Genomic DNA, 17694 nt, shown 5'->3' on the forward strand with positions numbered 1-17694 from the left:
TAACAGCTCATACTATATACCATGGTGCCAACTCATGTAGACTACCGTATACTAATTATAGTGCAATCATGTACTTTGTTTGAAGTCATAATTATAACCACTCACCCCACCTCAGGAGGAGATGGTTCTCGAGACATGCTCACTGGCATGGTAAACCTTTCCTGCTTCGACCCAAGAGTGATGTGGAGGAGTCCTCAACCATGCCTTGTCATACACACATACCACCGACATTGTAAGTTAAACGGAGTGCATTGCTGTAGTGACTGTGTCTATAGAGAGAGGCCATTAGCTACATGAAAAATTGATTGACTACAAGTATGGATATGTACTTAGTCAATAGAACTTAGTCAATAGAGCTTAAATGCCTTAAATATGTGTACTTTATACTGCTTTGAAAATTGATGCCAATAGCTTGTTTTTGATCTACATGATACAGAGCAGTGATCTATAGGAGGGAGGGGCTTGAGCCCCCCCATCTTTCTAGGCTCTTACATATAATTATAGAGATGACTTATCAAGCTGCACTATGTACAGTTACAACCAGAGCCCCCCCCCCCCCCCCATTGAGAAATTTCTTCCTACGCCACTGCAGAGTCTAAATGATTTCTTTCTGTGTATGTGCTAAAGAGTACTCTTATCTACTCTTGATGTGCTGTATGCATGTGGGTGCATGTACACTTTTGATGCGTTACAATTCAAACTTCCTGTTGTCATTAGAGTAAATAGATATACACTAGTCTAATCTCAACGAATGCAGTATGAAGAAGTTACAAGGTGACTGTGTTTCTTGGCTGGTCCTTTTGATTGGAGCTGCTCAGCTCCTACTAGTGTGTGGAAAGGGTATGTTAACTACGACCTACTATCTAGTGTCATGTTGCATGCATGCAGAAGTGTACTTATCTCTGGGATCAACCAACATCACCACTAACAACACTGAGATCCCCATCACTGATATTGGAGAGGATGTTGGGATTGGTCGTCCTTCTCTCATCTGTCACACTGACCTAGTGGCATGTTGTACACCCAGTGAGACAATGGCAAGAGGAATTGGATTTTGGCACTATCCAAACGGAGACCGTGTTCCTGGTGGATCAGGAGCATCTCGACCGTTTGTGTCATTCAGAGATGTTCAATCCATTAAACTGGCACGTAGAGAGAGTATTAACCCCCCTCCCTTGAGTCCAACTGGTTCCTATTGTTGTATTATACCAACTAATGGAGGAGAAATGACCTTCTGTGCCAGCCTGGGTGAGCTAGTGGTTCTCCAACCTTGGTTCATTCACAATCCCATTCCCTTTCCAGTTGTATGCTTGTCTCTCCCTGCCCTGAACAATGGAATAGTCTCATACAATGACTTAACACTGGGTCTGGACACTGTGGCCACCTACACCTGTGACACTGGATACACTCTCAATGGAGTCACTACCACCAGGACTTGTGGGAGTGATGGAGTGTGGAGTGGGGCGGATCCAGTGTGCCAGTGTAAGTAGATATAGATTTTGTGCTGTTTATATGTTTTTTGTGTTTCATACTAAGATAGCAGCCTGCTCTGACCTCACCCTCACCAATGGAGACATTATCTACAGTGCTGGATCTCCTAACAACAGACCTATCTTCTCTGGAGCTACCTACAGCTGCAATCCTGGCTACACTCTCACTGGAGGGAGCACCATCAGGGTCTGTGTGAGTGGAGGGAGATGGAGTGGGTCAGCTTCAACTTGTCAAGGTGAGTCTGTAATTCGTACACAGTTCGCATTTCAAACAATAATTATTGTGTATAGACACAAGATCGACTGGTCCTCCACCCACTACCTGCTCTGACCTGACTAATCCGACCAATGGAATAGTTGCCTACAATATGGGGACTGCTGGTCCAGACACTGTGGCCACCTACACCTGTACCACTGGCTACACTCTCAATGGAGGTACCACCAGGACTTGTGGGAGTGATGGAGTGTGGAGTGGATCAGCTCCAGTGTGTCAGTGTAAGTAAAATGCTTTGTTTTTTAGTATATGAATTACAGAGATACACACTACACACACACACTTACACCACAGCATAAAAAATTAGCCGACTCCTTCGAACTTCTTCGAGCTACACCACTATAGTTATACAAATCCTTCAACATACATACTTGATTTTTTTTTCTATTGAGTGTCCTCCTCTAACACACTACACACACTACACACACACACTTACACCACAGCATAAAAAAATTAGCCGACTCCTTCGAACTTCTTCGAGCTACACCACTATAGTTATACAAATCCTTCAACATACACACTTGATTTTTTTTATATAGAGTCTGGGATTTACACCCTATTTCCATTTGTACAGCCATTGAGTGTTTTCCTCTAGTAAGTTTGTATTTGTATGCTCAGTATTTGTCATATACACTTAATTCCTTACTGATAGACAGGAACCAAGGTATATCCGTATGAAGTTGCTATACAGAAATGATTATTCCCATGCAGCTATTGAGTGTCCTCCTCTAGCGGGCATTACCAATGGATTCATCACCTACACTATTGACAACACACCTAACTATGATCTGGGCACTGTGGCTACTTATGTCTGTGACGCTGGGTTTGTTCTGGACCTCTCCCTAGGGAGATCTGAGATAAGAACTTGTATTGATGATAATGGACTTGATACTATTGGAGTGTTTGATAGACAGGCTCCAAGATGTGTCCGTAAGTCTCTTTTGGTCTTGTTTACAGAAAATTTCAGTAATTCTACTATCATTAATTTCAATAACCACATGCAGGTAACATTTGCCAACCTCTTTTCCCTTACCCCTACGGTACGATAATCTATCATCATGAAATTCCACCTTACTCATACGGAACACGAGCACAGTATGTCGTCTCATGCCCTCCCAAATTGGAAAGAAGAGGGGGAGATGATGTGAGAACTTGTACTGATAATGGAAACAGTGCTGTGGGGGTGTGGTCTGGAACTGCTCCCATCTGTGCAGGTCAGTTCCACGGTAAATGTTGCATGTGTGTACAAAGTTGAAACGTGTTCTCTTGTATAGCTCGAGGGATTTTCCTGTCCTTTCAAGGAACAACCTACACTACGAACAACAGTAATATTGTACTCACTAGGATTGATACTACAAATGACACATCCTTGACATGTCACACTGACTCAACCATCTGCTGTAGAGGTGTTGACTCATCTTCAGGTATTGGTACTGGAGAGTGGCTGTTTCCTAATGGAAGAAGTATTGTCCGGAGGAAGAGAGTACCTAGGTCTGATGATGGATTCTATTATACAAGGTTTCATCACGCTATCAGACTGTATCGTAATGATGATACCCAGACTCCACTGGGAACCTACTGCTGTAGAATACCTGACAGTGGTGGAGTGTTGAGAACATTCTGTGCTAACCTCATTGGTGAGTAGTGCATTAATAGTATTATAGGTATACTTGTTACTACTTCAGACAACAACATTCGATGCCCCTCTGACTCGGTGATGGCTCCCACTAATGGGATGATCTCATACTCTAGTCCAGTGGAAGGTGGCAGTTACGTTTTTGGAACTGTGGCCACCTTTTCCTGCTCACCTGGTTTTGGCCTGAGTACTATTGAGACTAGAACATGTACAGAAACAAATGATGCTGAAATTGGAACCTTCAATGGCTTAAGTCCAACATGTGATGGTGAGTAGTCGTATAATTATACGTATATAGAGACTAGCTGCATATTACTACTTTTTTAGAGATTGCTTGCCCTGCTCTTCCTAATGTTGTCAATGGAACGATTGTCTACTCACCTTTTGGTACAACTGAGGTGTTCAAGTATGGAACAATAGCTACTTATCTGTGTAACCCTGGGTACAAGTTAATAGGTGGAGACAACGTGAGGGCTTGTACTGGTGATGGTAGGAGTCCTAGTGGTCAGTGGGATGGTACTGCTCCTCAATGCCCACGTATGTTACTGTATTTGTTTTATAAAGCGTGGCGTGATAATGTACACACACAGCTGTGGACTGTGGGACTCCTTTGTCCATTACCAATGGATCTCATGGGATACCAACAACCACAATATTCACAGGGACAGTGACCTACAACTGTAATGATGGCTATGCACTCTTTGGGATTGCTACAAGTACTTGTCAGGCAAATGCAACTTGGAGCAAATCACCAGAATGCAGAGGTGTGTGCTTTAATACACTTACTGTTTGCATTCAAGTCTTGCTGTGCTATGTTGTTTGTTAGAGCGTATATGCCCAGTGGGAACCTATCACGAAGAGTTGTCAACTGGAGAGAGTGCGTGTGTGCCTTGTCCTGGAAACACCTTCAGCATTGTTGAAAGTAGTGTGGAGTGTACCTGTTTTCGCGGCTACTACAGGACAAAACTAGAAGGACCAAACTTTCCATGTTCATGTAAGGATTGCACTCTGCAAGGCATGCATGCATGTGTGCAAGCGGGTGTTCAGTAGTTGAATTGTACAATACACATTGACAATTAAAATGTTAGTTTATCCATATACGTAGCCCCTCCGGTTAGCTGTAAGAGTTTGCAAGTTTTTGCTGAGAGGACTCGAGGTAACACAATCACTGTGCGTTGGGAGAGGCCCAAGATCACTGGGAGAGACGACTTCTATTACAACATATTCTACTCTGAGGACAACCAGACCTTTACTCAACACAACAGCAGGCCGTACGTCAAACAAGACTCCCTGGTGGACTACTCAGTGTCTGGTCTGCGGCCACTCACCACCTACACAGTCCGAGTGATCCCTGAGAATGGAGTGAGTGATCAGGAGAACGGAGGGCAGAACAGGAGCTGTGATGTGGTAACCATGACTGGGGATACAAGTGAGTGGACTCGCATTTTTGAAACCATTTTGTTAGTAAATTATTGCATGTGTAGTTAGTTGTACAATTGAAAATTATTGTGATTGAATTTCCTAATTAATATTTCTACCTTGCCCTCAAGGGTCTAATGCTCCCTCCCTGGTGATCGGTTTCTGCACTGTTGTGGTTTGGATCGAGCCCACAAGGTCGTATGGGAGGATCACTGGCTATGACGTCAGGTTCATTCCTCAAGGGTCTGGTTCAGATTTGGTGGTGTCCAAAGGAAGAAAAGAACTTTTCCACGCCATTGGAGATGATACCAGGCTCATCAGTACTGATAACGCCATGGTGCAGGTATGACTATACACATTGTATTTTAGCAATGCAATGTATATGTATATTGTTCAGGTGAGAGCAAAAACGTCAGTTGCAGAGGGGAGGTGGAGTGAGGTAGTGCCATTGGGTAAGTTTTGTGTGTGATTACACCAAGTTCCATGTCACTATACACTTTAAATGCATCGTTCTATGTACAGGTTGCAAGAATACTGAAGGTTCCACTGACCCTATATGAGTGAATGATGATACGTAACGACAGCTAATGTTTAGAACCAAACATTGTGTATAGACGATGTAGCAACAGCTAATGTTTAGATAGCAACAGCTAATGTTTAGATATTGTATAGATGATGTAGCAAGATCTTTAGAGGTGATAATTATTTGCAACCCGTTGAGGAAAGTAGAAAGTATAGTAGTAGAACTATCTGGACATTTTTTGTTGGGCTAATGGAACAGGGGGAATGTAGTGGGTCGGTTCCAGTATGTACGAATGTTTGCTGTCGGTGTGTTTCTGTGCATTGATGTTTTTTCACCTTGCAATAACTCAGACATTTTTTGAACAGCGTTATAAAACTAAATGTAATGATCTTTACCAAAAATGGACGTTGTTGCCTATTTATCATTCTCAGACACCTATTATTAAATAATTATACTAAAAGTATTCCAAGCATAATTAATTTTATCGGGATCCCACCGCCCACAAGCTTATGAAATACCCAACCTCCTGTAATCATTATGCAACTGTCGACTATGTGCACGTATAATTATTGCATTTTATTTTGCATGGCAATATCATTAAAATAGTTGTGGATTCTCGAGGTCATGCCGCGGAGGAATGTGTTACCTTATAGAGGGTTATATTCGAGGCACTACATTTTTTATTTTGAATGATCACACCCCTACAGTAGAGAGGTCTTTCAATACGAGGATTTCAATACTGAAAGTAAACCATGATTTCAAAATTTTCGAGGCACTAAATACAAGGTTCGAGGTCAATCCGCGAAAATCAGTAGATCCATCTTTCAATAAAAGCCGCAACTTATACTGATAGCCTCGATTCCAGGCCATGTCATTTATACACGTCCCAAGATTAGAGGTAGAATTTTTCTACGTAGTTGTCATCCTGATTCACCACTGGCCACTCCAGTGGCGTAGCCAGGATTTTGGGAAGGGCAGGGCTCAAATCCATTGAGCAGGGCCAGAGCAGGCGCTGAATAGCTTGGAATTTTACCTATAAAAAGGTCATCACTTTTCATCAGCAGTAAGCATGCGCAGTAGATGGCCTTGCCCACATTTCCATTGAATGACATCATTCTAGTAACTACGCAGCAGTATAGTGCAGAATAGATTGACAGATCAAGGTGATTCAAGCTGAGTTGGAGTTGATGAAACAGCTCTAGCCCCGTCAGCCCCCCTCTGCCTACGCCACTGCACTCTCAGAGGCCTCTGGATGCAGCCAGACAAAAATGAATGTGTAAAAAATAGACCACCCCCTCTGAGAAACGAAACTATGTCCCCTTACCGGAATTTTAATATAGCCGGTGTGCATTGTGTTTCAATGATTAATTATAGCATACTTCAATCTTGCACTACACTAATAACCTATTCTCTCCCCAGCGTGCCCTCCCACCTTGTCAGAGAAAACTACCTGCAACTTGACAATGAGCCTAAATTGGTACTGTACATTCATGCTGTTTTGAAACCCATTTATTGTCAATAATTTGTTTTGGTGCATTGACACGGAGCATGTATGTATCTAGCCTCGATTCAAGGCCGATTAAAATACGGCCTGGTACCTATTGCAGAGGTGATAGTGCGCATGCGCTTCAAATTACCCAGGATATGGGTAATCGTACTACGAACGTAAAACCTTAGTAAATTACACAGGAAATTAGTCCGTTTACTAAAAATATGTTCCGTAATACTTTATCTCTATGACTGAGTTCTGAAAAGCTGTGGCTTATGCCGTCTATTGCGTTGGTCTAGAAGGCTTGAACACTAGTTTTAAGACAGAAGAGGCTCTCATCTACGTCTAGGATGGTCCTATAGCCGGGTAGTCTTCGCAAGTAGCAGTTTGAGGCACCATACACTTCCCATAGCCTGTACAGATCCAAGGTAAGACATCCTGACCATACAACCGTCATAGAGGTAGATGAGAGCCTCTTCTGGCTTTAGACTAGTGTGAAAGCCTTCTGGAACAACACAATAGAGAGCTAAGCTGATGTACAAAGATAGAAAATAGATGAGAGAAAGAAAAAGGGGATTCCCCAGATTCTGGAGAATAAACTAACCCATGCGCACTATCACCCCTGCAATAGGGCCACTCCTCTTCATAATTTATGTAAATGATATACCTGACATTATAACCTATTCCAGCTGCTTCCTTTTTGCTGATGATGTCAAGTTACTAAAGACCATAAATACTATGGAAGATCACCAAAGGCTTGAAGATGACCTAAAGGCAATCAGTGATTGGTGTAAGCAGTGGAACTTAGCCCTAAATCCCACCAAATGCAGTGCAATTCAGTTCTCCACCCAAACTCCATCTCAAGAATTAGCCCCTTACACCATTGGCCAGAGTGATATTCCCTTTGTAAATTCACAGAAAGACCTAGGACCTAGGCTAGGTGTAATAGTTTCAAATAGCCTATCGTGGAACATGGAGCGAACATTTTGACCTTATCTGCTCCAAAGCCTACCAAGCGCTCTATGTTATCAGAAGAAATATACCTCCCCACTCACCCATACAACTGAAGAAAATACTAATCTATATTGCTCACTGGTGAAATCCCAAATATCTTACTGCTGTCAATTGTGGCGGCCGCAACTTATAAAACATATTCAAAGTCTAGAAAGAATACAGCGTAAAGCAACGAAGTATATTCTGAATGACTACTCAAATAACTATAAATATCGACTTCTTGAGCTTAGGACTCTACCGCTCATGTACTGGCTTGAAATCCAAGACATAATGCTGTTAATCAGGAATCTGAAAGACACATCTGATGCAAATGACTTGAAAAAGTACATAAAGTTTGTTAATAATAGGACAAGAGCAAATGGTGTCAAACTGGAGCACAAATTCGTGAGGCTAACGACTACAAGAAATTTCTTTTTCATCCGTATAGTCCGGCTCTGGAATGCGCTCCCAAGAGGTGTTTTGGATCTAGAGTCATCGTTGAACAAAACAAAACACACCTTACAAAATACCTGTGGAAACATTTTATGGAGAACTTCGACCCGAACAATCTTTGCACCTTTCATTTTCTCTGTCCGTGTTACAAATGTATAGCTAATACACGTACATACCATGTATAATTACCATGTATATATATATAATTACTAAGCTGTTCCTTAAGTGGTCCAAGCTTTCAGTGACTCTATAGCTTTATTTTAAATATGTCACTAATATCACACTGTATAATATCACTGTAAAGATATATATTATTATTAATAGGTACCAGGCCGTATTTTAATCGGCCTGGAATCGAGGCTAGTATGTATCATTAGTTACTAGTAGCCCAGAATCCAGCAATCTGATTGGTCAGTACAGGGTTTATATTTCCCATATTAACCTGTAAATTCTCATATAAACCTGTAATTTTCATGTTCACAACAACCATTCATTATTAATTTTTGTGTTTTTCAAACATGTTTTTTGTATATTGTATTATAAAAAACAATGAGAAGTAACTGTTTTGTTTTGGTAATGATAAAAAATTATAATGTTCAGTCGCTGTTAATACGTTGGTTGTTGGATGTAGGCATATAGAGAGATTGATGGTATAACGTTGCAGGCACTAAAGTTAAAGTTTGGAGGCATAAATTGACAGCAGTTGGTTTGTGAGTTTTGTTGCACTGCCATCTGTGAGTGATCAGTGTGTGCCAGTATGTTAATTGGCTTTACGTTGAGGATGTCTGAAACTGACTTCTTTTGACACTCAGAAGTTCTCTTGTAGCTGCGAACTCCTTCCAAGCTTCGGTGTCCAGTTGTTTCCATTATCATTTGTTCGTCCACTCCAGCGTTGTAGAGTCTAGTAGCAGCAGTTGCACGGAGTATGTATTAGAGGTTCAGCCTTCTTTTGTGACCCTAGTCCAGCTCTCTGCAAGCGCTTCATTTCGGAGTCTAGGCACACTCGAAAGTCAGCAAAACAAGCATCCTTGAACAGGTCAATCCCGGGATTTCCATTCTAATTATTCACCTTATGCAGATATCACTATCCAAACTGTACACTGCACCTGCCGTGATAAGAGGCCTGCAGACACTTTGCTTCATTATTATGAACTGACTTCTTTTGACAGGCCTTTGGGCTTATAATTCCCATAGATACCTCCTAAACAGTATCTAACTATTATTTATTGCTTTTTAATAAGTGCTGACATCAGCGTTTTACATTCAAATTGCACAGGAAGCGACTCATCACCGACTGTGCAGATATTTTTCCATATTGCACACCCGGAAGTATTATTGCACACTTGTTATTGCACACTAGGAAGTGATTCTTATTTGGAATAAAACGTTTTCAGCAGTGAGAGAACAAGAAAAACATAGTTTACACACTTATAATCATGCATTGCAATGTTTATCAGTCTCTTTTCTTGTTTTCTGATGCTCTGTATCACTTCTGTGCTCTTTTTGCAGTGAAGCTGAGGGTCAGGAGGTTGTCAGTATTCATATTTAATGCATCAAACAGGCATCAGTGTTGGGAGTGGGTACTTTGAGCGGAGTATTGCACATGTAGAAGTGTACTGCACCACCATATAAGCCTGTTCAGGCTTGTATAAAGTCGTTTTGGCTTCAAAAACGGTTGTCACACTTTTCTTCAGTTATAGCGGTGCATGTTTCCTCTTCTGATACACTGGAGCCACTGGAGCATGATAAAAAGCAAGCACATGCTGTTTATCCTTCAGAACTATTCATTTTCAAAACGGGTTGCTGGTTGTCAACGTTTTTCTGTCTTTTTTTCTTGTCTGTTCTCTACAAAATCTTTAAGTAGCCTTCTGCAAGCTCTCTTGGTGTTCTAGAGTCTTATTTCTTTGTCTTTCTAGCTGTTTTCTTTCTCTTAAACTCGTCTTCAATTGGGAGAACTCAATTTTGTTGCTACGCATTCTTCTGGTTGATAAAGCAACCGCATGTTGCGCATGCGCAGATTCAACCTGCATTTTGGTTGCCAAGCAATAAATGCATTATCCCATGGATACTGATGATTATCACTCGTCTGTGCCTAGTAACTGTCACTCGTGCCTTGCAGGCACTCGTGCAGTTACTGGCACAGACTCGTGATAATCTTCAGTATCCATATAATAGTTAGACACTGTTTAGGAAGTTTCTACATGATTTAGAAGCCCAAAGGGCTGGTTGTAGTATCCCGAACGCAGTGAGGGTTCTACTAGCCCTGAGGACTTCTAAATCATGTGGAAACTTCCTAAACAGTGTCTAAGCATTTTAGATCATAGCAACCATGAGTATTTAGCCAATCAGATTTGAATGTTCTTATCTAATCTTTGCTACATGATTTTCTAAGTGAAGTACATGATTTTCTATTGAAGTACATGATTTTCTAAATTGGATAGAACATTTCCTCTAACCAATCAGATTGCAGTATTTATGACAAACATGATCTAAAGGATAATAATTATCATAGACTTAGCCTCGGTCCCAGGCCGATTTTTTTTAATAGAACGAAGTTGAAAGCTAGAAACAACTCGGGCTGGAATCGAGGCTAGTATCAGACTATGTGATTTTTGATCACTTTCCTCTTATTTCCCCGTGCAGAGATGGATGCAGGTTCAAGAGGATCCCCGTGTACAGAGACCCTGCTGGGAGGTACGGATTTGCATCACCATTCGAATTTGGCTCAGTTTAGTTCTGTACTATGTCACCAACACGATGGAGAAACACAACCCTGAACTGGAGACAATGCTTAGATACCCTGCATTCCATGTGTACAGGGGCCGTTAGTAACTGAACTAGCAGCTGTACAGTATTGTATGTGTATTTATTTTCTGTGTACGTGGGTGCATGTATACACTCATGCAGTTTTGATGTGTGGAAATTTCAATTCAAATTCCTGTTGTCATCATTTATAATAAAGTCAACAAAACCAATGAATGCATGTGCATGCATGCATGAAGATAACATGAAGAAGTTAGGTGATTGTGTATCTTGGTTGGTATTTGACTGGAGCTGCTCAGCTCCTACTAGTGTGTGGACAAAGTTCACCTGCAGCTGGTATGTTTACTTTCATGACCTCTGCCAGCTCTAGCATGCATAGTGTAATAAATGTTAATTGGATGCATGCAGAAGTGTACTTATCTCATGGATCAACCAACATCACCACTAACAACACTGAGATCCCCATCACTGATATTGGAGAGGATGCTGTGGGTGGTCTGCCCTCTCTCATCTGTCAGACTGACCTCACCGCCTGCTGTAGAAGTCACGCTGAGAACAATGGTAATGGAGGACTGGGACAGTGGGGACGTATCCTGATGGGAGTGTGATACTGAACAATGCTGGGTCAACGGCTGCTGGACAGCAGTTCTACATTGTGAGGAATGCTCCACAACTCATCAGACTGGCTCGTAGACAGTCCAACAACCCCCTGAGTCCAAACTGGGTCCTACTGCTGTACCATACCAACTACTGGAGGAGAAATGACCCTCTGTGCCAATATTAACCTGGGTGAGTGAGCTAGTGCATGCTATAGTACATGCAGTGCATGCATGATGGATACATGTGCATATGCGACAATATGTATATATAATAATTATTTTTCTGGTGAAATTAAAAACAAATTACCTTTTGCCATCTAACTATTGCATTCTGCCAAGGATTGTATATATTTACCATGCAGTATACAAATTTAGGTTTTGCTATTTTATTGTTGCAAATTGATCACCTCGCAAAGTTCGCGTATGGTGTAATATATTTATAGTGATACATGCATGCATACAGTTGTGGACTGTTGCCCGCCTCCCACTATTCACAATGGATCTCCTGGAACACGAACCAGCACAGCATTTGGAGGGAGAGTGTTTTACACGTGCAACAATAGATACCGTATGTCAGGATCAGACACTGTAACTTGTGAGGCTAGAGGGAGTTGGAGCACAAAACCAACTTGCTTAGGTCTGTGAAACATAATTGTGGTGCTGTATAGTGGGAAATTTTCACGTGTGAACGTTTTTGCCATATGGCTCAAGAACCCTCAGAATAAATGTTCGCAGTTTTCGTTTCAATGCCAAAAAACTATCAATCCCCCATATATACAAACAATGCACAGAGACACTATTTTGCCTTTTGGGATTGTGTGAAAGTAATTTGCTATCTTGAAAGTATTGAGTTCAAACTTCCTTTTTGGACCATGTGGAAGTAAAAACTTTCGATTCACCTTTTTAAAGCCAACACCCATGCATCAATAAAATATCCATACGTGGGAGTTTCTCCTAGTTTTGTGTTAGCTAATTAATGGTGCATGTTAGCTAATGGTAGGGTTGTTTTTAGCTGCGGCTATTTTTTATATGCGGCCACCTCGCTATTCCGACCAAGCTGCACTTCCCAAGGGTGGCTGGATTAACGAGAGTCCACTAATAACTACTCTTTCACAAATCATAAGAAATGGAAAAACAAATCAAATAAAAACGTTGGTAGTGATAACGGATTACAGAACTATAACTATGCCGTACGGTAAAGCTGACTGTGTGTGTCTGTGTGTGTATTCTAGCTGTAACTGCTCAACTGTTTACTAATGCAACGAAAACTAACATGTACAGTTTTGATAGCCATGTCCATTTGGATTATAATTTGTGGATTTGCAAAACTAAAGCTTCTTTCGGCTTTAGTTTTGCTTACTTGGAGGCCATTGAAGTCTCAGTTTAGACTCTTGCGTAGCAATATCTGTTAATTTATAGGATAGTAGTTGTTTCTGCATGCAGTAAAGCAATAGTTGCAAAAGTTACACTGCCTTGCAATATATCCGTTGCATCAAGTTATTGCATCATGCAATGCTGCACATAGTACATGCCAACTTATAGTCTACCGCGTGCTGTTATTTTATTTTTAGCATTCGTTTCACAGTTATTCATTTCCTATAAATTATACTCAATTCATCACTGTGTGCAAACTTGAACTATTCGTTATTACAGCTGCTGTAACTGCAATGGTCTGTACTGATCTGATGGATCTAGTCAATGGAGGTATTGTTTATGATATGAAGACCAAAGATAACAGACCAGTGAACACTGTGGCCACCTACACCTGTGACACTGGCTACACTCTCAATGGAAGCAGCACTACCAGGACTTGTGGAAGTGATGGAGTGTGGAGTGGATCGGATCCAACGTGTGAAGGTTGGAGGCAACACGTTTACAGTCATGCACTCTGTGTTGAGCAATATTAATATTTCAAGTGTTATAACAAGTTGTTTTCACTTGCGTGTATACAGCCATTGAGTGTCTTCCTCTACCGACCATTACCAATGGCATGATCTCCTACTCTCCTGATGTCACCCCTGACTATGACCTGGGAACTGAGGCAACCATCACTTGTGAGGCTGGGTTCTATCTTGAGGGTAATGAGGCACGAGTTTGTATGGATGATAATGGAATGGACGCCATTGGAGTGTGGAGTGGTCAGGAGCCAAGCTGTGTCCGTAAGTTTAGCAATTGTAGTGTGTGTTTTGTGTTTTGCTACAGAACATTTGCCACTATGTTAGTCATACTGTAATGCATACGTACGTATAGTACTGTGCACCTAGATCTCTGATTGTTTATTGGCAAGACCTATTCATGAACTGTATCATTTCCCCAGTCGCACCTCCTCCTGTACGCTCAGTGTTGTTCCAACTCAGACTCACCAACATCAACAACTGTCCTGACTGGGTGGTGAGTGCTAAGAATGTCCTAAAGCTAAAGTAAACTAACAATTACTTCTCTCTCTACAGGACCAGGATGGGAGGTTAGAAACTGTAACGAATACGTTTGCTGCCGAGGTAGAGAGTCACTGTGGGTGTGGTTTCTCAAGCATGGTCATGACTGCTCCCCGCTTCCGCTGCTTCCCCGGGTCGGACAGAACTGTCACATTCCGAGCCACTCTAACCGATTCCAAGCTCCTCACTCCCATACAAGACTGGATACAAACCAATGGATTCATTCCCATTCAGAATATACTGATTGAGATGGACAAGTCTTGTCAGGTGCAGATATCGAGCCTTGCAGATACAGAGTGCACCACCAACCAGCCTGTAGCTGCAGCGATCATTTACCTAGCCACTGTGGTTGGTGGAGCGGTGGGAGGAGCGGTGGGGTTGATCCTTCTGGTGGGCGTTGTTGTCATAGTGATTGCTGTACTGTTGTTGAAGAGTAGGAGACAGAAGATGATCGTTCACAGAACAACAAAGTGAGTGAATCAATAATTTTACTAGAGCATTGAAGTGCAAACCCTCGGCATTAATTTGTGATTTGATGTAGTCTACAGCCTCGAATCAAAGCCGTGTGTACATACATGTACATAGGCCACATGCAGCTTACTCGCTTTTATTCGAAAACGAAACATCAAAAAATAGCTAGCCAACTTTACTTGTTGCGTTGGGATAAACACAGTGCTAGCTATCTGAGTACACACAGAACAACAGACTGACTGACCGACTATATACTATAAAACTCGTGGCGCCGTGGCGCACCTCAGGTTAATTGTGTATCTCTCTACTGCTATTTCGACGTTTCACCGCTCGTTTAAGTAAGTGAGTGAGTAAGTAAGTTTCTTGCCCAGCATTTACTCCAAGTACAGCCATCTCCAGGACATTCTGCACAGGGTTTCCAAACGACTACAACCTGGATTACAAAGCGCTTCTTCAGATTTGCGATTGCTTCCACGAGGCAGATGACCTCTCAGTCTCTATTTCTCTTACCTAGACAATTCCGCCATCTTTAATGACTCAGCAATTGCGTTGTGGCCAAAATTAATAATAGATAGGCGTGGTTAAGAAACCGTGTGCCTAAAATTCACTGGGTGGATGAGTAAGGTGTTGTTGCTTTTCTTCACACTGTTCAGCTCTAGCTCCCTTTCTCTGACAAGCATGCTATATATGCACTGGCTAGATATCATGCTCTTAAAATGGCTGTCATTTAATACTGATTCACAAATTCAACATATCAAGCAATAATTATTACTCATTATTAGTCCAGAGATATTCTAGAAGATATCTGATTAGTCCTGTCTTCTCTTCTTGAACTTCTGTACTGCCTCTTGACGTTCCACTTGTACTGAAAAAGAAAGGGAACCCGACTAGAAAAACATTTGCAATGTGAAAAATTGCTAGGATTGGCCAGGGGAACCACAAAAAAGCGTGGAAACAAGAAATCCGACGAGAGCATAACTCCAATCCGTTACAACGTCATAAACATGTACAATACATAGTATATAGACTGTGTTCCAGATCCATCTACCAGCTTCCATCCACCACATCATTCCATGCAGGTCACCAGTACGGTCCGTGCATGTTACTACGCATGGATGGACTGTGTGTACCTGTGCTCAACACTGCATGTATTAGGAACATTAATTCATCACAAATCATCATGATTATATGCCCGCACATTCCAAAATGGATGTATAATAAAAGGATTGGTCATCACCCACCAGTAAAAATTGCGTATTTATATTATATTGGCCGGGAAAACATGGAAAACTACCAGTACATGTGATTGATGTTGTAACGGATTGGAGTTATGCTCTCGTCGGATTTCTTGTTTCCACGCTTTTTTGTGGTTCCCCTGGCCAATCATAGCAATTTTCACATTGAAATGTTTTTCTAGTCGGATAAACACAGTGCTAGCTATCTGAGTACACACAGAACAACAGACTGACTGACCGACTATATACTATAAAACTCGTGGCGCCGTGGCGCACCTCGGGTTAATTATGTATCTCTCTACTGTTCTGAATTTGTTAACTATATCTACATTTCCCCTCCTCAGACATGACCTACCACCAGTGTCGCTAAAGGGTGTGGTCAGTACTGGTGAGATACAATCATACGAGATAATGGAAATGGGTCACGAATACGAGGAAGTGTCCAAGTTCCAACGAGCCGTTGGTGGAACACCACCCTTACATACAAGTGGCTCCGAAAGCAAGTATGTTATAAAAACTGAGTCATCACCACCCACTCCACCCACTCCACTCACTCCACAACCCTCACAAGCGACTAACGCTACTGGAAACGATACTGAGTTTACAGCGTGCGTTGCTTACAGCAGTGCACGACCACCCACAGTCGCCCCCCACATCCCACCAGCTTATGAACTAATACCCAATCCCCTGTATGCTACTGTTGACTATTTGCATATTGTATAATCTTGTCTAATGTTTTTGCTTGCATGCATTTCATTTCATTTTACATGGCATTGTCATCAATTTTACGCATCCTTGCTATTTGCATGGACTCTACCCAACAACTGTGGATTATCATGCCATGTCGTTGAATGTGGTGGTTATTAGCCGCTAAGAACTCATAGCCTCATCTACCATTTGAAAAGCCGTTCTGGTGACAAAAAGTAAATGTGTGGCCTGGTGGCAGAGGAAGATAGCCAGTGTCAATTAAAATCTGCTTCCGGATGACTTTAAAATTGCATATCGATCGTCTATTCTTTCTTTGTTACCTCCAACCACAGTGAAGTTTACAAGGGAGGAGGTACTAAAGAAAGATTAGATGATAGGAAAATGTCCTCCGGAAGCAGATTTTAACTTTGACCTTGTGACTATCCAGTATCCTGCATATAGCCATCTCTGATTTGAGAGGATGACCCTCGGAGAGTGGGAGGGGAAAACCAGAGACCACTATATATACGTACCACCCACAGGTATATAGGCAAAACTAGCTGAGCCAGTGCAAAAGTGACGGTTCGCGAGTGCGAGTACAAATCTAACGGAGGATCATTGAGAACGGAACTGTGTCCCTCCTAGGGATCTTTGGAGTGTGCATTGTAATAAGTTTTGAGTTTCATACCACATGACTATTAGAAAACACAGTAATTATATAGCATAACTACAATACTACAAGCTTACACTATATGTAACTTACATATATTGCCAGCCCTTTCTTTCTATGGATGAACCCAAACATACTTAATATCATGAGTCAACCAACATCTCTCTTGAGTGTATAGTCGGCTATACTGAGTATCCCTGTCAGCTTCACTTCAGCCCCACTCTACCGTATACATATACTATTTCTTACCATTTCAACCACTGTACACATATAGCTACAGCTGTTTACTAGTACTTGTGGGTGCATGTGCGTGTGTGTGTGTGTGTGTGTGTGTGTGTGTGTGTGTGTGTGTGTGTGTGTGTGTGTGTGTGTGTGTGTGTGTGTGTGTGTGTGTGTGTGTGTGTGTGTGTGTGTGTGTGTGTGTGTGTGTGTGTGTGTGTGTGTGTGTGTGTGTGTGTGTGTGTGTGTGTGTGTGTGTGTGTGTGTGTGTGTGTGTGTGTGTGTGTGTGTGTGTGTGTGTGTGTGTGTGTGTGTGTGTGTGTGTGTGTGTGTGATTG

General features: G+C 41.8%; 3 protein-coding genes across 3 annotated transcripts; all 3 read left to right on the forward strand.

Annotated features, from left to right (window-relative positions):
- Positions 1–878: 878 nt before the first annotated feature.
- LOC135335189 (E-selectin-like) lies at positions 879–3019 on the forward strand. The gene is made up of 6 exons (XM_064530608.1): positions 879–1248; positions 1303–1472; positions 1537–1726; positions 1782–1985; positions 2476–2694; positions 2769–3019. Exons 1-6 carry the CDS (start codon positions 879–881, stop codon positions 3017–3019), a joined length of 1404 nt encoding a protein of 467 aa, XP_064386678.1.
- A 1214-nt stretch (positions 3020–4233) lies between these two features.
- On the forward strand, positions 4234–5462 carry LOC135335191 (ephrin type-B receptor 4a-like). Its single transcript, XM_064530609.1, has 5 exons — positions 4234–4277; positions 4489–4829; positions 4951–5162; positions 5217–5271; positions 5342–5462. The coding sequence occupies exons 1-5, from the start codon at positions 4234–4236 to the stop codon at positions 5377–5379; spliced, it is 690 nt and encodes a 229-aa protein (XP_064386679.1). The 3' UTR covers positions 5380–5462.
- An 8440-nt stretch (positions 5463–13902) lies between these two features.
- On the forward strand, positions 13903–16574 carry LOC135335123 (uncharacterized). The gene is made up of 3 exons (XM_064530555.1): positions 13903–14030; positions 14090–14544; positions 16125–16574. Exons 1-3 carry the CDS (start codon positions 13935–13937, stop codon positions 16501–16503), a joined length of 930 nt encoding a protein of 309 aa, XP_064386625.1. The 5' UTR covers positions 13903–13934; the 3' UTR covers positions 16504–16574.
- The last annotated feature ends 1120 nt before the right edge of the window (positions 16575–17694 follow it).

The sequence above is a fragment of the Halichondria panicea genome, chromosome 4 (genome assembly GCF_963675165.1).
Source record: "Halichondria panicea chromosome 4, odHalPani1.1, whole genome shotgun sequence".
NCBI classification, from domain to species: domain Eukaryota; kingdom Metazoa; phylum Porifera; class Demospongiae; order Suberitida; family Halichondriidae; genus Halichondria; species Halichondria panicea.